The sequence below is a fragment of the Bufo gargarizans genome, chromosome 1 (genome assembly GCF_014858855.1).
Source record: "Bufo gargarizans isolate SCDJY-AF-19 chromosome 1, ASM1485885v1, whole genome shotgun sequence".
In the NCBI taxonomy this organism is placed as follows: Eukaryota; Metazoa; Chordata; class Amphibia; order Anura; family Bufonidae; genus Bufo; species Bufo gargarizans.
Window position 1 is genome coordinate 128,402,882 of NC_058080.1, and position 24,575 is coordinate 128,427,456.

General features: G+C 41.1%; 1 protein-coding gene across 1 annotated transcript in view; it reads left to right on the forward strand.

Annotated features, from left to right (window-relative positions):
* Positions 1-24,575, forward strand: part of KLF3 (Kruppel like factor 3) — a 55,841-nt gene that overhangs the window by 24,090 nt on the left and 7,176 nt on the right. The window contains exons 2-3 of the mRNA XM_044298149.1: positions 9,421-9,508; positions 23,932-24,415. Of these exons, the coding sequence (XP_044154084.1) occupies positions 9,452-9,508; positions 23,932-24,415 (541 nt within the window). The 5' untranslated portion in view covers positions 9,421-9,451. The remainder of the gene's footprint in view (positions 1-9,420; positions 9,509-23,931; positions 24,416-24,575) is intronic.

Sequence of the window (24,575 nt, forward strand, 5' to 3'; positions counted from 1 at the left end):
GGAAGACATAGACATGCGAATTTTGTAATGGTTATTTTCTCGCTAGGCTGTTTTATGACAGTCTGTGTCTGGTACTCCATAGGTAGACTTTCAGCTGGGTGTTTTATGATATAAGAAGTTTGGTGACTAGAGACAGATTAGCATGATAAAAGTGAGACCTTTGGACTTACTGCAACCTTAAAGGATCATCTCGGATTGAAAACAGAAATATTGATATAATGCATGAGAAAATTTCTGTTTATGCAATTTCCTAAAACATTCATCATTGTCCTATACCAAATCCATAAAATCCAAAGAAGTTATCAGTGGGGTCTGGTAAAATAAAACCAAGAGGAATATAATCCAAAATGATTTGAAAATTGCAAAAGAAATAAAAGCAACATAACATAGAAGATAGGTGGTGAAGTGCTGACGAAAGGAGGGTGGAGATTTGTTTGTCTATGGCAGGTATTTGTATTACTATTTTTTATTACTATGCAGATCAGGTGGATAAAATGTTGGTCACAATGTAAATTCTCTGTAGCTGGTTTATAGATGCTGATTCGAAATGAAACTCATATCTGTCACAGCGGCAAAAACAAGAAGTAACTCTCAGCAGCCTCTTATATCAATCTGATTGTGCTTACTCAGCAATTGTCTCGAATGGGAATGTACCTCGAGGTCACGAGCTGCTGAGAACATAGCTTTATACCGAATTCACTAGTGATGAAAGCTCTTAATGTGCAGCCATGTACCCAGGAAGATTGTTCCTATAGGCTTTGTGGACAGTCTACTCTGCCAGTCTTATGTCTGTCAATCTTAACTATCCAGAATGGTGCCATCTGTCAAACTTGCCGAGTTGTGTGCTCCTCTGAACATCGCCCTTTTCATTATTGGCATGGAAGCATACATTTCTATTCTAGACCAAGGTCTGCAAAAATTCCAACTTGAACCATTAGTTTACATAAAAGAGTCACTGATTTACAAATATTTCTGTAAAATTTTGAGGAACTTAGAACAATAGAGAACTGTGATGAAGTTTTGATTGTGGGGGAAGATGTTTCCTACGCACAGCAGGAATCCGAGCAAGGATTAGGCTTCAAGGCATTTTTAGCTTTGTTATGGGATGTAATTGTGTTGCATGATGATACCACATGTCATTGGGGGCTATATAGCGAAAGCATTGCATGACACCTGTCACTAAACAGTATGACACAATGGGACTGCAGTTTTGCAGATGAGACAAACCAAAGTAGTGACAGGTTCTCAAGTCTCTGCAGTTGCAGAATTTATTCAACTGTCCCGTAACTCTGAATGGGACTAGCAGAAATATATGTGCCTATGGGAAAAATGACCCCATTCAGATGTATTTAACACATTTCTAGTTGCAGAAATTTCTGCTAGAAATCTACCAGGTGTGAGTAGACCTTTACAGGGAAGGCACAATTTACATCTATGCAAAAAATTTTGTAAGCATCTTAAATATTATATTATTACTAATCGTTTTTGGTAGACATGGCTGATGTAGCATCAAAAAAGGATATCCTATTCTAGGTTACGGGGGATACTATATCTCCTTGTGGAGATCACCTAAACATTATGAGGAGTCTTATAGGCCAGGCAGTGCTCCTCTGGAGTTCTGGGAAGAGGGTATACAAATGAGCTCTTAGTAAGCTTTGCCTCTAATGCTGTCAGTTGTAAGTTAAGTATCCTATAAGTCAATGTACGACCTTTCAAACAGGCCTGGAGACACTACTTGGATAAATAACTAAGCCAGCATCTCATCTGCAGACAGCTGTTTCTGGGTTATTGCACCTCATCAGAGCAGAGCATAGAGTACTGGCCTAAATGGGTGAGAGGCCTAGGTCAAGATTCGATAGAAAATGTTCCATTCCCCCTAGATTACTAATGTTTGTTAGGTAGCCAATACATGTTTCATTGAAGGATTCTTAGCTGTCTTTTTCGGTAGACCATCTAAATGCCTTATTATGGTACTTAAAATTAATAAAGGGGTGTTCCTGCGCCTGCTCTTTCAAACCATTTGTCTCTCAGCCAGGGCAGACCAGGCATGTCAAGGAAAATGAGAAATTGTCAACGACTTTCTGCAGAACCCCACTTAATACGTTTCTCATCTGGAACTTTTGAAACAAAGAGTGGTTGTCCTAACATGACAAATCTTCATGTTTGGCTAAGTTCATATAGGCAGCAAAATTTTCATTTTTCTGTTCCGACAGAATGTCAGAATCGCCAGACACCAGTCACCGTTGACTATAATAGGGTCCTTTGGTTTCTGGCCTGGACTAAATTCCGCCACAGTGGTGTTTTATAATTTTTTTTGCTAGAAACTATGATAGAGGATCTTGCCAGAATCTCCGCTGCGGACCTGAACCTAGCTTTACTATTCATCGCCTGTGCAGTTAACATCAAGGGAGAAAAATTAAATCAGCCTTGACAATCCAACCCGACAGAACTCCTTTCCCCAAGACGAGACGCCTGAGGGTGTCTGACACTACCCTTACACTGTAGATTGACGTCAGGTCTCGACAATGTAAAGTCCATAGGCTGCCTTCCATGTGGAACCCTTGACGTTTATCAAGATAGCTAGTTTTACAGTAGTTCTCTGGTCCTGACAGGAAAATAATGGGCAATAATCAAGCGCATGAAGAAAACAAACAGGCTGAGCACTGAAGGCGAGGTTTATTATCTGATAATGCTTATGAGCAGCACAATTATCCAAAAACTTCCCTGCCCATAATTACTACAGAGTAACTCATTATTCTTTATGGCAGGGCTGTGGCTGAGTCCGACATGCCTTTCTGCTGATGTTCAGCTGCTGCCCATGAACATCAGCAGAGGTCCAAACCTTATTTTTCTCCCTGTGACTTGTGAGGCAGCTATTATTATGTGAGCTGCTTGAATATTCAGAAGGCCTCAGTAAGACAGGAGCTCCAAGTGTAAGCGACGGTAAAGTATTGTTCTCTGGCAGAAGCTAAGGAGGTATGGTGGCAGGATGGATGGGTGCAGCTTTTTCCCTAGGAGCAACGGGGGGGTGTTACACCTAGAGGCTCAGTTCTGTCTGCGCCTGCTGCGTCCTCTCCACTTTGATTGACAGGCAGTGAAAATGTAATCACACCTGGCCCTGTCAATCAAAGTGTAAAGGGGGTGGCAGTTGCAAAGAGAGATGAGCCTCTAGGTGTAAGGCCAATGCCCCCGTTGCTCCTAGAGGCTCATTATGCATATATTAGAACTTCATTTTTCTCAGCAATGCGGGCACATATGAACATGGGACCAACACAGATGCCTTCAGCTGCCAAGTGCACATGTAACAGGTCAGCCAGTGTCATAGGGACAAAACTGCTGACAGATGCCATTTTATTTGTCCTGTGCTGGTGAGAGATGCATCACAATTTTTCATTGTGGTGAATTTTGACCCACCCATGCACCAGAGCTGAGATCTACTCCAGCCAAGAGCTGTAGTAAATTTCCAGTATAATATGTGCACCACCAGTTTTCTGGCGCACAGGTTGTTAAATAAGTCTGGCTGGGGACAACGGTATCAGAAAGCTAAAATAACAGGCAGTTGTGACACAATTTGTGACTTTTCTACGCCATAGAGGCATAAGAATTTCCCTCGTAGTCTTCCAGCATTTAAAGCTGTGTGAGATAAACCTCCTGGGTTTAGCTAGTAGAGGGAGCAGCTCTACCACCTAATCTACCATAAAAAAAACTATTAGGTTGTTGCCCATTTTATAATCTCTTGGATTATTATAAACTCATCAGTGGGGGGTCCACAGGATTCCTCATCCATGGAATGCCTGATTCATGTGGCCCTTTCATTGTTTTACTGACATAGAGGCTGAAAGCTATTGCAACAACCATAGCCCATGCACACAATATAGGCTACTATAAACAGCATGTATTCTGCGGATGGCGCCTAGAGGGTAGTGTCATGCAATCTCAGTACTGTGCAGTTTTATAAATGGAGTAAGGCTTCTTTGACATACACCTTCCAGCAGGCTGTTCCGGCATAGAGTGCCGGGAATTGGCCAAACAAAAACCGCAGCGCACGGCGCTATCTATCCGGACGATTCTCTGCCTATTTGCCGGGTTGCAACCAGATCTCTGCCCGAACCTATTAACATTAATAGGGGCCGGCGGGCATTCCGGTTGCATCTAGCAATGCCAGATCTGAAGAACCCCATCAGTCTGTTCTCTACCGGAGCAGCCTGCCAGAATGCTGTGACACAAATGTGCAACTAGCCTAATTCCTATCTAAACATACTGTATTCATGAATTGCACACAGTAATTCAATTTCCTGATGTAATAAAGTGAAGCTCTCGCTTGGAGCAATTTAATCTAACTTCTGGTCAGCTATTCTCCATATTGCAAACTTTAATGGAAGTTTTACATTTTTATGTCTTTAATTTAGTCATGCTACATAGCGGCCACTTTCTATCGAGTTCCAAATTCAGCCTTAAACCCTCCAGCACCCGTGGTGCCTGCAGTGCTTTTCTAATGATTTACAGGCCTCTTCTGTTCTGAGGTGGTTAGAGCCCAGTATGTCTACAACACATCATAGGAAGTGCTCTGGAAAGGTCAGCGCTGGGATTGTGTTGGTTTATACCCCCCTCTTCCTTTTTCATTGTTGATCTCCAAGGTCTGTATGCTAAACCAGACAATCCCACCGCCCCCCACACATCAACATCTGGCAATCCCCAGCAGAAGTGCTCGCCTTGTAAGGTGGAGGAAGAGAGTCAATTACATGAAATGAAGGAGATTTCGGATATCCTATGCAGAGATGTCTGATGGAAAACACAGATGTGTTATTGGATTTTATGAACATGTCTGTAGCTGTTCATGTTCACGGGGACTGGGTCTCCCTTTATGTGAATGGGCGACGACAGCCCATAGGATTAGACCATAATATATCCTGTTTCTGAGTAGCGTTTGCACTGTGTTTTTCTCCATTACTTCAAGAAAACATATGGACATAAGTCATTCTGCTCAGAGAATTTCATTTCTCTTTAGAAAACATATGGGATATGATACAGTTCCGTGTTCAGATGTGAAATACATGGGAACCAAACAATATCACCAAGGGTTAAAATGCTATAAAATAGGCCAAGACTCCTGCCCCTACTTTTACCAGGCATTTCAAACAGACAATGGAATATCCAACGGGCGTCTTGTATGTCTTGAATTGCCTAATTCCACATAGTCTTCTATTGGGTGTGTAGCGCCAACCTTGAGCTGTACACAGAATGCAACCACATATATCAGTCCCTGTTCCCAATTCCTATTTCACTAACACAGGGCAAATTTTGTAGGACATGTAGAAAGACAATGTAAAACTGGGGAGAAGTATGCTGTACTTGGTCGAATTTGAGTTTTGGACCCCACTGTCCTATTGAATTGTACATGGCATGTGATCCAATGAATCCACATTAATATATGATATGACATGCCATAACTGTGCCACCATCATGTGAGCTGTGTTTCCTAGCCTCTGCCCATTGTAAACTGTCCGGCGGCTTCCAGTAACAGCTGATCTGCAGGGGTGCCACGTCTCAGACCCCCACTGATCCGATTTGGATGTCTTATCCTGGGATAGGTCAATGGTTAGCACTAGTACCTTGAAGCACTGGGGTCCTAGGTGTGAATCTGACCACGGACAACATCGGCATGGAGCATGTGTTTGCGCTGGTTTCCGACGGTACTCCAGTTTATTCTAAACACACTGATAGGGTACTTAAGGTGGCCATATACATAGAATTAAAGTTGGCCGCAATGGCCGATTTCGACCATTCCGGCTGACTGTCGTTTGAAAAACTAGCCTTGTCTGCTGAAAATGCAATTCGCCGTACTGAAAAACTTCAGCCGTATATTGGCCGAAACTGCATGTTGATGGCATGGTTGGCTGAATTCAGCCAATCAGTTGCCATTGTGCTCAAGCACCAGGGAGTCTGTTTTTAGAAAAAAATTGGATTCCGTGGTCAGGCAGTTTAGTTGGTGTGATCCTTCGTACGAACGATCCCATGGATGACAGATCAGCCGCAATGTGGCTGATCATTATCTCAAATGTATGGCCAGCTTTAAGAGGCAGCAAGCGAAGATAATGTGTGTAAAGGTGCTGTGGAATATGTCAGCGCTATATAAGTGGGTAAAATAATAATAATCAGTCATCAGTAGCTAAGTACCGGAAAACCCCTTTAACCACTGACAGCAGAGAGTAAGTGACATTTTGATTATTTTATTTCAGTTGCTACCAACCAAGATTCCTTCTTGCATGACTAAAAAAGTCCTGCAAGACTTAAAAGGCAAATTTTTCTGCAACTAAGATCTTAAAACATAACAACCATATTCATCCGTCTATGAAAGGGCACCCAGAGATCCATGAATGAAAACAGGCGGTGATGTCATCTGACCTTTCACCATCTCCGTTATCAACAGTGGCAACAACAGCTTGCTGAAAAAATCCAAGCCCTGCCATACCTCACAGAGGGAAGTAGACGGTGGAAGAAGATTTATGGAGGCGAGCAACAAGTAGAACCCCAACCCTCCCAATGCAGGGACATGGGCCACCGAATGCCAGGAATGCAACAGCTGAGGAGACGGCTATGCAAATCTGTTTAAAGGTCACCAGGTTTACACAGGAAAATCATGATCATTGCCCTTTTAACAGCTTTTCTCTTTATTTTATCTCCCAGCTTGAGTACTATCTTTGTTTGGTCCTGTTTGTCTTAAAGAGCTTATAAAGTAAGAATTCTTGGGCATTACTCACCAGAAAGACACATTTTTCAGTGTTTGGCAGTGTACACATGGGCCCTGTTAGGGGTGGCTTCTGCCCAGGGAGTGGTGTTGAGACTGCACTACGTAAAGGGAGTAATATCTACTAATATGAGACTATATAATGCCATGAATATGACGGCCATGGTTCTTTACATACAATATGACTTTGGTTTAGCCATCACATGACCTCTATTGGTGCACAACTGTGTCGTGGTGCTCTACTGCAACTTCCTCATGGCTTATTGGGTTGCTCAGCTTTTGTGATCCACTACAAGCCTACAAGGAGCCCTGATACACTCTACAGCAATAAACTTCTTGCGCAATGTGAAACCATTGGTATCGTAGTTGTTACACGGTCACCAAACCATTCTCTATCATTGTTTGGGTTTCAGACGTTCACCCTACCCATGGTAGAAAGTTATTGCACCACGTGCCCTCGTTTATTAAAGCAGTGAAAACCTTTATGAATGAAATGATTTGTGTTTTCTATATTTTTAGATCTAGATGTGCAGCTGCCTTTTATGGCACATCAAAATATGCCACCTACTGGCCAGTCATAGACAGAACAATATTAGGCTCTGAAGTCATGTCCTTTATCATAAAAATACATTTCATATTGACTGCACTGGTAACACAGAGACAAGTCAGAGGAATGTTATTCACTTTTCTAGTTTCTAGTAGATTTTTCAGAATGGAGTCTTCATGAAGAGTAGAAGTGTCCATTGGCTACATAGCAAATCTTCTCTCTTAGATGAACTCTGTGGGAAAGTTTATCTTAATCCGTAATGAGGAAATAGACAGTAAATCCTATTTTATGTATCGTAGGAGGAAATGGTATTTATATTTTCAAATGCTGAAAAGATCTGAGACAATTCTGTGTGCAAAAAGACACAAAATGGAAAGAGGAGCACCAGTGCTAAAGTGTCTATCACTCTGCCCCTAGAGTGTACTATCATACACAGCTAAAGTGCCTACTTGTAGGTGACATACAGTATGGTGTCCAAAACACAGTGCCATACATAGGCCAAATAACACATCCACACAGTTCTCTACAGATAAAATGCTACACAACATACACTGCGTAAAAAAAAAAAAGATAATTACCTGTATGAAAAGTAAATACCGTACCTGTAGTAATCAAATAATACCGAAATACAATGACCAGATAAGGGTAATTTCACACCATCAGTTTTGTCGTAATGCATTCTGAATGGAAAGCAATCCGTTCAGTATGCATCAGGATGTCTTCCGTTCCTTTTTACGGTATTTGGCCGGAGAAAATACCGCAGCATGCTGTGGTATTTTCTCCAGCCCAAATTCCGTAACACTTGCCGAACTGCCGCCATTCATTTCTATTGAAATGAATTAATGCCGGATCCGGTGCCAAGTGTTTATGAAATTGCCGCATTGACCTTTATAAACGTAAAAATAAATATCGGATACGTTTTTCTGAATGACACCGGAGAGATGGATCCGGTATTTCAATGTCAGACGGATCTGCCTGCCAGATTCTTCTAATGCTAGTGTGAAAGTACCCTTAAATCGTGATACATAAAGAAGCAGATTTACTAAGTCCTATAGACCAGCTATCTAGACCTGCACCAGATTTATCACAGGGGCTCAGGCTGGATGATAATCGTGGTGCAGGGGCAGACACTTTTCTCTGACTATACTCCAACTATTGGTTGGCCTACTATGAGACAGAATGGTATGCTAGAATTGTGGCACAATTTTGGCACTAAATGGCGCATTGCAAGTCCCACCCCTTTCCCATGATGTCACGTCCTTCCTGCTAAGCCCCACCCATTTTTTTAAAGCAAGCCAGGAAAATTTCAGAAGCCCTAATTGCGCCAATTTGTGCCACATTCTAGACAGATTCTAGGCACAGACACATTAGTAAATCTGGGCCAAAGTATTCTTATTACAGTTCAGTCTAAATAATGCTATAATTGGTGTACTGTAGTAGTAATACTATACGGGCAGTGTGGTCATGGTGGATCTCTTGAGGCTTTAATAAAAATAAAAAAAGTCTAAATACTGATCGTGAAAATAGCGGTCAGCCACCCTTCACCCTTCATTTGAGATGACATATCTAGCTTGGTATTATGCCATCTTTGCCCACCTGGCTGAACATGTTTAGGACTTCAAAGCAGTAGATTGCTGATAATTCTACGCACTGAAGTGAGCACTCATATGAAAGACTATTAATACCTCTTATGTCAATTAACAGGAACCCAATCTTCTTACGTCTATAAAAATCTTTAAAACTGCCAACGTCTGTAACTATGACATTTCCTGGCACACAGGCAAAGACTATTTCAAAAGATAAAACTATTTATCAACCAAACTGCTATAACATGGAGTTTCCACTGGTTTCCCTTCATCAGTTCAATGGTAAACCATCAAAAAAAATCCCTACTCAGAAAAGTCCTTTAAACATTGTATGGTTGAACAACACATGGCCTTCTGTTTTGTTGTTAGGGCTGCTGCTTTTTTTTCTAGATTTTTGACTGTCCAGAAGACTTGTAGAGGGGGCAACCATTCTACTGGCAATTGATTTCTCCTTCAATGAGGCTGGTTGTATTGCAGAAGCTCAGTGTATCATCAGGACATTGCAATGACGTATTTTTTTATTTGTTCTTTGATTACAGACAAGAATTCACAAGGGGCATTGATGCAATAATGCTGATGTTTGACCCAGTTCCTATCAAGCAAGAGGCCATGGAGCCCATGTCAATGGTAAGTGGACAATGGTTATGTCACGGGTAGCTGCTTATTGGGGATTTCTGTTCACAAATTCTGTCCAGAAATTGTGAAAATCATGCCAACTTTATGCACGTACACGGGATTAATCTTGGGAATGACAATGTGACCCCTCCATGCCTAAATATTTTTCTATTATATGTGCGTATGCTGTTTCTATTATATATATATATATATATATATATATATATATATATATATATATGTATACAGTTGCAAGAAAAAGTATGTGAACCCTTTGGAATTATATGTATTTCTGCACAAATTGGTCATAAAATGTGATCTGATCTTCATCTAAGTCACAACAATAGACAATCACAGTCTGCTTAAACTAATAACACACAAAGAATTAAATGTCCTCATGTTTTTATTGAACACACCATGTAAACATTCACAGTGCAGGTGGAAAAAGTATGTGAACCCTTGGATTTAATAACTGGTTGAACCTCCTTTGGCAGGAATAACTTCAACCAAATGTTTCCTGTAGTTGCAGATCAGACGTGCACAACGGTCAGGAGTAATTCTTGACTATTACTCTTTACAGAACTGTTTCAGTTCAGCAATATTCTTGGAGTGTCTGGTGTGAATCGCTTTCTTGAGGTCATGCCACAGCATCTCAATCGGGTTGAGGTCAGGACTCTGACTGGGCCACTGCAGAAGGCGTATTTTTTTCTGTTTAAGCCATTCTGGAGTGGCCCAAACCATGATGCCCCCACCACCATACTTCACAGTTGGGATGAGGTTTTGATGTTGGTGTGCTGTGCCTCTTTTTCTCCACACATAGTGTTGTGTGTTTCTTCCAAACAACTCCACTTTGGTTTCATCTGTCCACAGAATATTTTGCCAGTACTGCTGTGGAACATCCAGGTGCTCTTGTGCAAACTGTAAACGTGCAGCAATGGGTTTTTTTGGACAGCAGTGGCTTCCTCTGTGGTATCCTCCCATGAAATCCATTCTTGTTTAGTGTTTTACGTATCGTAGATTCGCTAACAGGGATGTTTGCATATGCCAGAGACTTTTGTAAGTCTTTAGATGACACTCTAGAATTCTTCTTCACCTCATTGAGCAGTCTGCGCTGTGCTCTTGCAGTCATCTTTACAGGACGGCCACTCCTAGGGAGAGTAGCAGCAGTGCTGAACTTTCTCCATTTATAGACAATTTGTCTTACCGTGGACTAATGAACAGCAAGGCTTTTGGAGATACTTTTAAAACTCTTTCCAGCTTTATGCAAGTCAACAATTCTTAATTGTAAGTCTTCTCAGAGCTCTTTTGTGCGAGGCATCATCACATCAGGCAATGCTTCTTGTGAAAAGCAAACCCAGAACTGGTGTGTGTTTTTTATAGGACAGGGCAGCAGTTTACAAACACCTCCAATATCATCTCATTGATTGGACTCCAGTTGGCTGACACCTCACTCCAATTAGCTCTTGGAGATGTCACTAGTCTAGGGGTTCACATACTTTTTCCACCTGCACTGTGAATGTTTACATGGTGTGTTGAATAAAAACATGGTAACATTGAATTATTTGTGTGTTATTAGTTTAAGCAGACTGTGATTGTCTATTGTTGTGACTTTGACGAAGATCAGATCACATTTTATGACCAATTTGTGCAGAAATCCATATCATTCCAAAGGGTTCACATGAAACTGTATATATACATATATACAGTATATATATATATATATATATATATATATATATATTTATATATAATATTATTTCTTTTTTGCTTCTGTAACTTAATATAAACCCACTGACCTCTGTAAATGTTCTGTTATGGGGCCACGAGTTATGTCATTGTTGATTTTGGATTGTATATGCATGGCCCTCTCCGTATTACCTGGACAGACTATTTTCCACTGCAGTCTACAATATATATAAATATATAATCACCATGTGTGAGGCTGTTCTTAAATTACACAACTCACAAGAGTAGCATGATGTATGTGTTTCTTCGTATCCCTGGATGGTTATAACACGCACACACACCGGTGCACCAGAAGCAGACTTTCTACATAGCTAAGTGGCAGCGCGTGAATAAATCTGCAGTTAATTCTCTCGCTTCCCTCCTGTGCCTCCTTCCAGAGCTGACAGACCCTTCTCTCACATTTCTGTCTAGCATTTTGGATGAAAACTAGGAATTAGTCAAGAGTTAGAGGAGGCTTTGCTTCCAACACACAAAGCACCTCGTGAACTGTTCTCACTGCCCTCTGTGTAGACATCTGAGTCTCACAAAGCGGATGTAATTGTCCCCAAGGCAGGATGTGGATACTTAGACAGCAATAATTGTTTTTGCAGGAGATGAATAAAAAAAATGGTTATTCCCAGAAGAACCTTAATTGTATGTTTTCAGTGTTTTCTTGTTCCTTTGATTTCACGATGGTCTTCCCTATTATGTACTTCGCTCAATGGACATTTTGTCATATTCCAGCTTCATGTGTGGATTTATTCAAGGATTCTTCTACTAGTATCTAGGACATTTATGTACATAGAACTACCATGCCACTTAAAGAAAAAGACCACAAGATGGAAGGAAACAATGTGTGGAACTAGGACAAAGATTTTTAACTTCTGTAAAGGAGTTATTCACCACTTTGTGCTTCATTATTTTGGCTCTCAAAAGCCATACCATATGTAGGCTTTACTTCACTATGCTGGTCCCCCTCAGTACACCCCTAGCCTAGAAGGTCACATTGCTTCAGCATGCCAATATATATTTTTACAATTATATAGCTTCAACTGAAGCACCATGCAGAGATCGTCATAACTCACCTATTCTCACTGGGGTGCATTAACCTATTAGTATGATTTGGAGGGTGGGTACCTGGAGGAAACCCACACAAACACAGGGAGAACATACAAACTCCATGCCAATGTTGCCCTTGGTTGGTGTCAGACCCAAGACTTCCACACTGCAGGCAACAGTGCTAATCACTGAGCCAGCATGCAGGCAATTACTGTTGTGATCTGGCAATTATTACTAGGTTCACATCTGCCAAAGAGGTTCCAGCAAGAGCCTCCTTCACAGATTAAAGCCAAAAAAGGACAAAAAACACTGCATGCAGTGTCATTTAAAAAAAAAAAAAAAAATGCAGGCATCGGCAGTATATGCTTGATCTAACAAATCTGACCACAAGAGGTGCACCTAGCCTAAGAAGGCATTACATGGTCTATATAACGACCTAATCAAATAATCAGATGCACAATGAAATGAAATGAGATAAGGATATGGATGGTGTGAACCTGATGAAGAGCAAATGTCTTCTCCACCACTGCCATTTATGAGAAATCTGCTCCCCTCATTATTTTCTAACATTTCACCCTTGTTTGAAACCAAAGTAGAATACATTGCATAATGCTGACACTTCCTGAATGTGCCAGTTCATTACAGTTGAGTTTTAAGCCACATTGTGGCTGATCTTAAACTCATGTATGGTTAGCTGTTGCCAAAAGTGTCTACAGTCTAGTCTAGTGTTAGCGGCTGTAAAGCTGTGACTTGATGTGTGACTTGCATCAGCGTGTGTTGTAATTCAGCTGACCTTGTGAAAGCAGAAAGAACTGGCGTGTGTTGTAACTCTGGACAGTCTGCCTCTGCTGTGTTTAATGTGTAGCATGAAATGAAAAATAGACTGTAATACCACTCTGTAAACTGCATTTGTCTTGGAAGCCACGCCGAGTTTTCCACATGTGATAATTCCATTATTCCGAGTAAGTGTAACCTGTGAGTCGAGGGGACTGGAGCCAGCTGCATGTCACTTTGCTTCTGTGCAGGAGAAAAACACTCTCAAAAGAACATTTGGTTTATATCTGAAGACAGACGAGCTTATAAAATTAGATCATTTCTATATATCGGCTCCTGGAAAATGTTTGGAAAAGAAGTTGAGTTGTCCTGAAAATAATAGCTGTTCCACATGAGACAATCCTTGAAAATGAATTTGAGGCAGACTTGTCAAATGTTAGAGGCTTTCTGATGCTGAGAAGTCAAGATTTCAACCCTTCACATGTACATTTCTCAGACTACCGTATAGCACGTGTGATCCAACAAGACGTATCGGCTATTGTGTTTGAGACTGTCTACTACCAAAATGTTGGCTTAAAGTGAACTCCTACACTGAGTGTGGGCCAAGGTCTGAAGATGATGCTATGGTGTTAGACTCATTCTCTATTAGTAGCTAGTGTTACATTTTTCTTACATTGGTCTCTAAAGACAACTGTGGCTGCATTTGTCTGGGATTCATATATACAAGACGCTATGTAACTTTTTTCCAGCGTCAATGTGTATGACATATATATATCAGGTTTTTAGCTTTCCACATTGCTTGGGGAGTATTGTGTTATGTTCTGTAAAAAACATTCTCTAGAAGCTCCTACACGTGGTATATCTATATAGTAAATAAAAAAAGTTGGTTTTCCGAGAGTTTTATACCAATGACTAATTCTAAGAATAAGTCATCAGTATGTGATTGGTGGGGGTCCAAATCCCAGCACCAACGTCTATCACAGGGTTTCTCAACTCCGATCCTCGGGATCCACCTACCAGTCATGTTTTCAGGATTTCCTTAGTATTGAGCAGGTGATATAATTAGTGTCCATGTATCAGGACTTACCACAGGTATTTATTCTGTGGGATATTCTCAAATCCTGACCAGTAGGTGGGTCCCGAGGACCGGAGGTGAGAAACCCTGGTCTATCAGCTGTTTGAAGTCTGCAGCACTGCGGCCTCTTTCGAAGCCAGTGATGTCACATGTCCGTGTCAATAGGTTTTACCATGCTAAACTTTAGACAACACTAGGTAGGAACTGTGGAGAGCAGCAAAAATAAACCTTTTGTGAATTTTTTAACATAAGGAGTAGTGTGAATATGAAGTTTTATTCTGCCAGAATCTGCTACTGAAAGTGCCCAGGATGGAGAGCTTCACTGTCAAGTTCTCCATGCATTGAGTTCCTTCACAAGCCCTCCCCACTGCTCTGAGTGACAGCTGCGACATCCAACCAGGAGACCACTACAACCGTCACTTCACAGTGAAGCTGCACCTCCAGTGCACCTTAGTAGCAGACTTTGGCAGAATGAAAGTTCATATCCACATTACTGCTAATAGTAAAAGCTTTACAAAAGGTATATTTGTACTGCTGTCTCCAGCCCCTACCTAGCACATTAATATACCCATGAACAGTAGGTGATTTATTCATGCCATATATGTCACAGGCGTCTCTAAAGTCATTAAATGATGTACATTTGTAGTATCGACACAAATGTTATTAGTTTGGAGGCTTCTTTTTGCAACAAAATAATTTATTACACCTTTTAACGTCTTGGGTTTAAACCAACCAGGGGCAACGTCTGCATGGAGTTTGCATATTTTCTCCATCTTTGCATGGGAATCCTTTGGGTACTTAAGTTTCCGGACACTGCAAAAACATACTGATAGGTTTCTTAGCTTCTTAGGAAATTGCCCTTAATGTGTATGTGTGTGTTTGAGATTGGGAAATTAAACTGTAAGCTCCATTGAGGACATGGATGCATCATAAGCAGGATATGCCGATGCTATAAATGTAGTGTAATAGCTACAACAAGCATAAAAGGAGTCCATATGTCTGGTGGACACATTATAACCATCTCTTACTCTTCTAAATCACCAGTTCTTACAGTTAAGCAAAAAAAATAAAAAACACCCCAGAACGTCTCATTTTCTGTAGGGACACAGATAAGTTACAGCTTTGATGTCTCCCTGTAAAGCCGCATGGAGTCAGGATGCTGAAGGTGTGTGGAACCAGGGTGGGGATTGACCTGGAAATCACATGCTTCCCCTCCTGCTAATGACATTATTATCCAGACATGCTCTCAACAGCTACAACATATATGAGAGCGATCATAAGATTATCTGTGTCTGAAAGTAATGCCGGTTTTTAAATTGGCACAAACTGCACATTTCTTACTCTTGCCAAACCCAGTTACTTCCAATGACCTCATCTTCCTCAGGGCTGCTTAAAGGAGCTCTGGGCACTCTCCAGACTTCACTGTTAAATAGATTCTCTAAAAGTAATAGCCGTGATCTGCCTGCATTAGGTCATCTTGTCTGGCACTACATGGAATGAATTCTCTTTACTAATATTTTGAATAGGTCCTGATACATAAAGATAAGGGCATGTATGGTGCTCTCACTATATACTGTACACCTCTGGACTGCAAGTAGACAAGCTACTCTATATTAAAGAAGAACGCCCGTAAAAATCTTTATTCTCTGACCTGCTAGAAAGGTACATGATGTAATCTGTAGTGAATGTAATCTTCTCACCAGTGACTGTATTTTTGAGTTATCCCCTCCCTTCTGCTTCTCAGCTGTGTCATGTGACCAACACTCTGACTTTCTAAATAACACAGCAATATCTTATGTGTGGACAGGAAGTCAGTTTCTCTATGTATTCCAATGGGAGCCTCAATGTCAGTCTTATAGGAATGAATAGAGAAGTAACTTACTTCATGTCCTGTGTCAGTTGGAGATCAGAGTGCTGGTCACATGACACAGCTGAGGATCAGAAGGAAGGTTATAAATCAAAAATACAGTCACTGATGAGAAGATTACATTCACTAAAGATTACATCATATATTTTTCTAGCAGGTCAAAGAATAAACATTTTTGTGTGAGTTCTTCTGTAATAAATCATTATCTTCAGTTCACTAAGTATTCTTATGGCGGATTTACACCAAAGAATTTCCAGGCATTGCCCGTTTAAGGGTGGTGTCAAACAGCCAATGAAGGAGTAAAAAACCCTTATTCATCAGTTGAATAAATTTTTGACTCGGCTTATGAAATCATAATTTCTGGACAGCAGCTTGTGCAGCCCCGAAACAATAAATCTGTATGCGGACAAGCAATTGCAGTAGCCATCGCTCATTCCCCTACAATGGAGGAGATTGCTGCATGTAAATGCAGCTCTCACCTCCACTGATGAGCAGGCAATTATTGGGAACGAGCGGTGCCTTTTTGATGATTGCTCCATCGTCATGTGTTTTAAGTGCCTAGAGGCAGACCTTGTAGCTATATGGAGCTCTTGGAGAAAGAGGGTCTAGACCAGGTTGGCTGTATTGCTTATCTTAATGGGTGGTGAGAATTTGTTTTAGGCTGTTAGCAGTGGTTATATGCACTTAACCTGAGGTTGCAGAGCATGACACAGGGATTCAAAGAAGATTGCAATCATTTCTTACTTTTAGTTACAAAGTATCGGTGACATGTCCATCAAGTTCAACCAAGAGATGCGCTCAAGATCTTTTAATATCTTTATAAAAATCTTTATTTTAAGGAAAGAAATTCAAGGGGTTTTACGAACTACATATATAGATGAGCTATCCGCAGAACAAGTCATCAATATCAGATTAGTGGGTTTCCCACACCCTTTTGAGCATCTGCCGGCACCAGAAACTAACAGTGTGCAGAACAGGAAGCAGAAGGCTCCATGCGTTGTGTAGTGGTGCTGCAGCTCAGCTCCTATTCATGAATGAGAGCTGGTGCCGGAAACTACACAGTATATGGAGCCTTCTACTTTGTACACTAGTTTCCGGCACCGAGGCAGCCCAAAAGAGGTGATTGGTGGGGGCGCTGTTTGTCAGACTCTAAATGATCCAAAATTGATGACCTTTCCAGAGGATAAGTCATCAGTATCTGAAGCACAGACAATCCCTCTAACCAAAGTGTTAATTATCCAGATTTCAGTTGTTTGTTAGGTATATATAACTGAAACTGAATGAACTAAGCTTCCAGTGCCTGTCAAATTCATAACTTCGGGCACTTGTTTATTGCCTGTGTAAACATTCTTGTGAAAAGGAAATCATAGTTCAAAATGGGATTCTGTCTGACACAGAGGAATAGAGGAATTTCCAACTACAGAGGAACATATGATTAACACGTCCAAGACAAAATAAGGATTCTCAGAACTGTTGATTCATGTATGAAGGGTTTTGACTTTTGACAAACATGTTCATTTTTAACCCCTTAATGACTGCCTATATGCCTCTTTACGGTGGTCACTGTGTCCTTAGGTTAGGTTGCTTTTTTTTTTTTTTGTCCAAGTGCTGCATGGAAGAGCAGGGCCTTGCCTGCTATAACGGCCCTGACTAGTAGAAGCACCAATCTTCCCTTAGATACCGTGGTCAATGGCAACTGCAGCATGTAAGTGGTGCCTCCCATCAGCACCCCACAAAGGAGATTCCAGGGTGCCAATGTCTCAGCATGGCAGCCTGGGACCTAATGAAAGCCCCAAGCTTGCCTGCAGTGTATGCCTAGTAGGCTGCACCTCTCTGGCTCAGCCTGCTGATGTCTGTCAGTATAGCACTCCCATACGGTTGATGTTGTAATTAAACAGAAAATAATTGCTGTTTTTTGCTTATTCACAACAAGAAAACATAATAAAAAGCAATCAAAGCACCCCAAAATGACACCAATGAAAAGTAAAAGTCGTCCGGCAAAAATCAAGCCCCGACACAGCTCTGTCGAAATAGAAATTAAAAAGTTATGGGTCTTGGGATGTAACGATAAAAAAAAAAAAAAATTAAATGGCTTTTATTGTGCAAAATCTGTATTTTGTATCACTGTTATCCTAGTGACTCAGAGAATAACCTTATCCTGTCATTTATTCTGAAAAATGAATGCCACAAAACTCATAATGCAAAAACTCATTTTTTTCCCATCCTTCGCCAGAAAAAGTTAATAAAAGTTAATCAGTAAGTTGTATGTACCCCAAAATGATGCCATCAAAAACTACAACTTGTTCCGCTTGTATGGCCACATCAATGGAAAAATAAAAAAGTTATAAATCTTTGAAAAAAATAAAAATAACTTGGTCACTAAGGCCCAAAACAGGCTGGTCACTAAGGGGTTAATTAACAACTATAGTGGAACATGGCCTTTTTTATGGTATGTTGGTTGTTTAGGTCTGAACTATATTTACAAGTCCTTCCTCTGTTCATTTATTGACTCACCGGAGTTCAATGTCTCTCTAGCCTGAAGGCATGTATTCGCAGCCTAGGATTTTATATAGCAAGTTACATATAAGGCTATAAATTCCAGGTCACACCTCTTAAAGGCAACAGTGAAAACACACACTTTACTACTGCTTGTATTATGTCTCTTAAGAACCAAAGACCTGATCCATAACAGGACAGGGTATGCACAGCAGGGAAATGTGCAGGTTCAGTCTAGCCATACCAGTTCAAGAGAGTTTAGCTCCATGAGGTTTGATACGAGCTTGTTGCCAAGCGATCGATTCCATTTCTTTTTTCATATAAGGCTACAAGACAGATTAATTTGGACAATACATACAATTTGTTTTCATGACCACCACGTCATTTAAACTAGTGGAAAGTCACCATAAATTTGGCACATGTTGGGATCCCTTGGCTCCCTGGCCCCCCAATCATTGTCAAGGTATCCAGAGATTTTTAACAATCCTAAATTTGGGAACCAGTGACGTACATAGAGAAGTAAAGGCCCTATAGCAAGGATCAAACCAGACCCCCACACAAGACAGAAGGGTTTCTGCCTAAACCCTTGTCAATGACCTTTGGGCCATTTTTACACTGCTTCATTTGCTAAAAGTTGCTCCTTTAAAGGGAGTCCTGACCAGGTTTTCACCCCCAGTAGAAGAGGGGATTATCCCAACTAAGACTGGGCCCCCTCTTGCCCTGGGCCCCATAGCAGTCGCATGGTCTGCCACTATCAGGGGCGGATTAAGTGCATGATAGGCCTGGGGCTGTCTACCCAACTTGGGCCCCTCCCTCCATTTTAGTTTAGTTTTTTTTTTGTATGAAGAGGCTGCGGTGCTTCATGAGCGCCACAGTCTCTTCCTAGGCCATATGACATCTTCAGACTAAAAAAAATACCCAGAATTACCCCAAATTGGGTCTAAACTGGAAAATTTGGTCACCAAATTTAAAATACATATAATTATAATAAAAAAGACATAGAGGAGAATACAGCACCACATACCTCTTACATCCAGTGACATCTCCTGTCATGTAGACCTTCTCTTTCCTCTTCTCCTCCATTTGACCCAGACCACCATGGCAAATTCTTTCAGCCACATCTCGTCTCTACAGTTTGTAACACAGACACGGTAGATTTCTCAATTTTTCCATCAACCTCCCCATCCTGGTGTCCCCACAGTGTCATCCTGCTGCCACTCCTAATACTGTGCCCGTTGTGTTCCCCAATGCCCCAGGTACTATACTGCTGAAAAAATAGGGACCCTAATAGACATAATTGGAGTCATTTATCAAACTGGTGTAAAGTAGAACTGGATTTTTTTTAAAGAGCTGTCAAAAATAAAAGGTGGAATCTGATTGGCTGTTATGGGCAACTAAGCCAGTTATGCTTTACACCAGCTTGATAAATTACCCCAAATGTCCCTATAGTGTCCACAGCAGCTATAATGTCCCCTAGAGTGTCCCGAGTAATAATAACACCCTCTATTGTGCTCCAGGCAATAATCCCTGTATAGTGTCCCCAAAAATAATAGAATTGCCCCTACAGTGCCTCCCCAATAGCGACACCCCCATATAGTAATTTCCATCACACTGCCCCCACATAGTAATCCCCCCATAGTAATTTGCCCCCACACAGTAATTTCCCCCAAACTGCCCCACATAGTAATTTTTCCCTACATAGTAATTTCCACCACACTGCCCCCACATAGTAATTTCCCCTACATAGTAATTTCCACCACACTGCCCCCACAGCAATTTTCCCACACAGTCCCCACATAGCAATTTCTCCCACACTGCCCCATATAAAAATTCCCCCCCACATAGCAATTTCCCCCACACAAAAGTTTTCCCCACACTGCCCCACATAGTACTTTCCACCACACTGCCCGAACACAGTAATTTCCCCCACACTGCCCCCACACAGTAATTTGCCCCTACACTGCCCCCACATAGTAATTTGCCCCCACACTGCCCCATATAGTAATTTGCCCCCACATAGTAATTTGCCCCCACACTGCCCCATATAGTAATTTGCCCCCACACTGCCCCATATAGTAATTTGCCCCAACACTGCCCCATATAGTAATTTGCCCCACATAGTAATTTGCCCCCACACTGCCCCATATAGTAATTTTCCCCCACACTGACCCATATAGTAATTTGCCCCCACATAGTAATTTGCCTCCACTCTGCCCCATATAGTAATTTGCCCCCACATAGTAATTTCTCCCCACACTGCCCCATATAGTAATTTGCCCCCACATAGTAGTCCCTCCCTAAATAAGTTGGCCCCACACATGTCCCCACCGATGTACTTGATGTCTCTTCACTAATATGTCCTCCTGTGTGCCCCCCCCCCCCCACATGTCCCCCAAAGTAGGCACATTAAATAAATAAAAATTGAAAAAATTAAAAGCTAAATACTCACCTATGTCCAGGGCCAGCCGCTTGCTCGGAGAGAAGGGCGGGATGAGGCAGGCGTGCACACGTCACAGTGCTGCGTCCCGGCACAGGCGCGCAATGACGTCATCACGACCGCCTGCTAGGCCTGAAGTCTATGGCGGTGATCGGTGACGAGACAGGGAGCGCATGCCCCGCTGCAGTATGTGGGTGTTCGGGTCGGGGTTGGGCTGCCGACCCGAACGTCCCTATTGTATTCCGCCACTGGCCGATATGGTAGTTGCGTCCCTGTCTGGAACCTTTTGTTATACTCAGTTGTCTCTATGAGGTTCTTCAGCTGTTTTTAAACTAAAACTTCCAGCATGTTGGGAGTTGTAGGTTCTAAACAGCTGGAAAGCCATAGGTTGGAGACAATAATGATGTCAGCGCACTATACATGTCTTGTGTCCTAAGCCCCAGTAACTATAAGTTATAAATTTCAGAACTATAGTGTAGCAAGGCCAAATCTCAAACAGTCTAATCTTAATCTAGCTGCTTGGGGGTTCATTGAGTTTATAACATATCTTATATTCATCAATGATATGGTGGCAAAAAGAAGCTATCTTCTGGATTTATCTTTGGCACCTCCCTATATATGTTTTTCTTCCGGATATGTGTAACCTACCCACAACATTACCCTTGTACTTTGCTTTAGTCAACAGTGCTCAGTATGTCACACTGGTTCAAGGTAAGGTGACATGCACACAGCGAATGTATTGCCAAAGCTTTTAGAGGTGTGGGGTCAGTACTGTTGTTTAAAGACATGTTCCAATACCTCCTGGCAGACTTATTCCAAGTTTATTTGGCTAGAAAGTGAAAATTCCCTTGGATCAGCTCTATTTTATAGTCTTTTTAAGCAAACTCTGCAAATTTTCAATCATGAAGTCACCAATGTCCTCTTCTGCCAAAGTTTTAAAAAGACCTGCAAATGGCGCCATGAGCCATGCACTAGACACAAATACAGGAGATTTTATTCCAGAAATTAGAATGGGGTGTTTTTTCATCATATTACAATTTTACCAAGTAAGGTGAGACATTTAATAATCTAATGGATATTTCCATGGCAATACAGTTAGTTTGTTGCAGTAATTGTTTTATTACGGGATGAAATCTAGTCATATAAAGGTTCGTGCCAAGAACCACACCATGGATTTTGGCAGGCTTTTGGCTGTACAGAACATATTTTTCTCTGAGTGTTTCTTTTTTTTATTTATTATGAATAGACTGTCTCTGCCCAGGCTAAGAAAGAACATAACTGTAGCTTTGTCTACCATCTGTTTCTGCTATCACTTCTACATTACGTCTGAACCTTTGTATAACGAAACCACACCAATCACCCCAACTCCTTGGATTAGAATAGCGCAGACTGAAGAAAGTGGATACGGCAGGGTGCTCATACCACACTTTTATGGCTTGGTTGTATATACTGTATGTCCTCAAAAGACAAGTAGCTTGTGATGATGATGATTGAGCTTAGGTTACACTGAATCACTGCCCTAAATTAAAAGATTGAGCCTGATTACGGGAAGAGATCACTCCACCCTGTGGGTCCATAAAAAGCCAAACGAAGAAGGAGTCTCAATTTTTGATGTCATCGTTTGGCACAGAAAATAATCAAATTAAGCCATAGGAGAATGAAGCTGTTTCAACATTACACACTAAGTAACCTTAGGTTAAAACCAAATCCGCATCAAGAACCGCATGTGTTACTTGCAGTTTTTGGTGTGGATTTGATGAGGATTTTTTGCAGATCTCACCCTTGTTTTGAAAAGGGTGAAATCCCCACAAAAAAAAATCGTACAAAGATGCTACTCTATTTATGTAGTTTTCCTGCAAGAAAATCAGTGCGGAAAAAAATCCCTAATCTCTAATGTGTGTAGGTAGCCTAAAATGGTTGTCTCCTCAGGACAATCCCTTTTTGTTTGCAAGATCCCTCAATAATAAACTGATCACAAGATGCTAGGACCCCCAGCAATCAGCTGTAATAACTGAGTGAATCCGGTAGTAATTGATTAATTCCCCTGCAGCGCCATCACATGGAAAAACACAATGAAAACAACGAGTTGTCCGTGTAATGCAAGGACATGTTGGGTGCTCCACCTTCATTCTCTTTGCAGCTGTTCTCCACTGTCTCTTAAATGATAGGCTCTATTTACTAAATTACCGTAATAGAGTATCTCAAAATGTTTTTTTTTTAAACCGACTATCCATTTTTAAAAATATTTTATAGTATATTTTCAAGCTTTTTTACGACTATCAAAATAATCATTCAACTTACTTCTATAGTTCTAAAAGATTTACAGCAAAATATCTCCAAAAATCCACCTCTAAGAAAAGACCACCCCTTCTCCAGACTAGATTTCTTGTTCTTGTTTCACCGAATATTATGTATACTTTCAGAAATTCTCCATGCAATTTTGTCTGGTCATCTGTATGAAGTTAAAATGGTTATTCATATCCATTACAGAGAATACCATGATTTGTCATTACATGGGTATTGTTTTTAACATGAAAATATACAGCTACAATTTATTAAAACATTAGTAGCACACACACATATTTCTATAATTACTATATATACATCTAAAAAGCAGTGCCACACGGTGCCCATATAATGTTGCTCAGCTCCTGGGCTTTCAAGGCAAGCGTCAGAGACTGGTAGTTAGATCCTGCAGTGAGGTGGTGACCCTGGATGGAAGTGAAGGCATCTTGATGGTGGATGCACCCTCTATAATCAGAAAAGATTGTTGCCTCCTCTGTCTTCAATTGGTCTTTGACTGGTTAATATAATGGTTCCTGAAGATTGGAATACAGTGTCTATAGCTCACGCTGAATACTTATGGAAAATCTGAGCGTGCTTGGCCAGTCTGCTGGCATTCCATAACCTAAATAATTATCTCAAACAGTTTATATATTACCTTTGGTTGTTTTAATTTTGCACTTCAAGGTGTCTTTCTTGTTTTTGTCTTTTCTCTGTAGTCATATCAACCACATTACATAGAGCCACTGAAGACAAATGCTAAATACAGTGTCATTTACCCAACACCAAACATGCTGCACAATAAACTTTACCACGGTGCAGAAACATTGTCTGGATTCCAAATGGAGCCGGTGGATCTCACTACACACAAGAAGAATTCGCCTCCCTCCGCTGGAAGGTCTCCATCTCCTCTCAAATACTCATCTCCCAAGAGAAGAAGTTCTCCAGTTTTATTTATGCCCTCATCCAGTCCACCATTGAAAAAGTTAACCCCATCACCACCTGCTGTACCACCCTTCACAATGCCATTATCCCTTAACACAATGTTGCCTGCATTTCCAAGACATGGGTATAGGAACCATGGACTTTTACCCATATTACAGCCGATGGTTGTTCAGCCTGTACCTTTCGTGTATAGCCCTCATCTTCAGCATTCAATCATGGTACTAGCTGATGAACTGGAGAATCAAAGTAGTAAACACAGTAAGTACTTTTAATACTCTCATAAGAATTGACTATGAATGTCCATCCACCTGAAGAGACCTTATTTCTTTGTTTTCTTGGCGCAGCTTCTTACATTTCAGCAGACTGTTCATTAAAAACTTGAAGAGAACCCCTGATAGTTGGCCATAGATATGCTGAT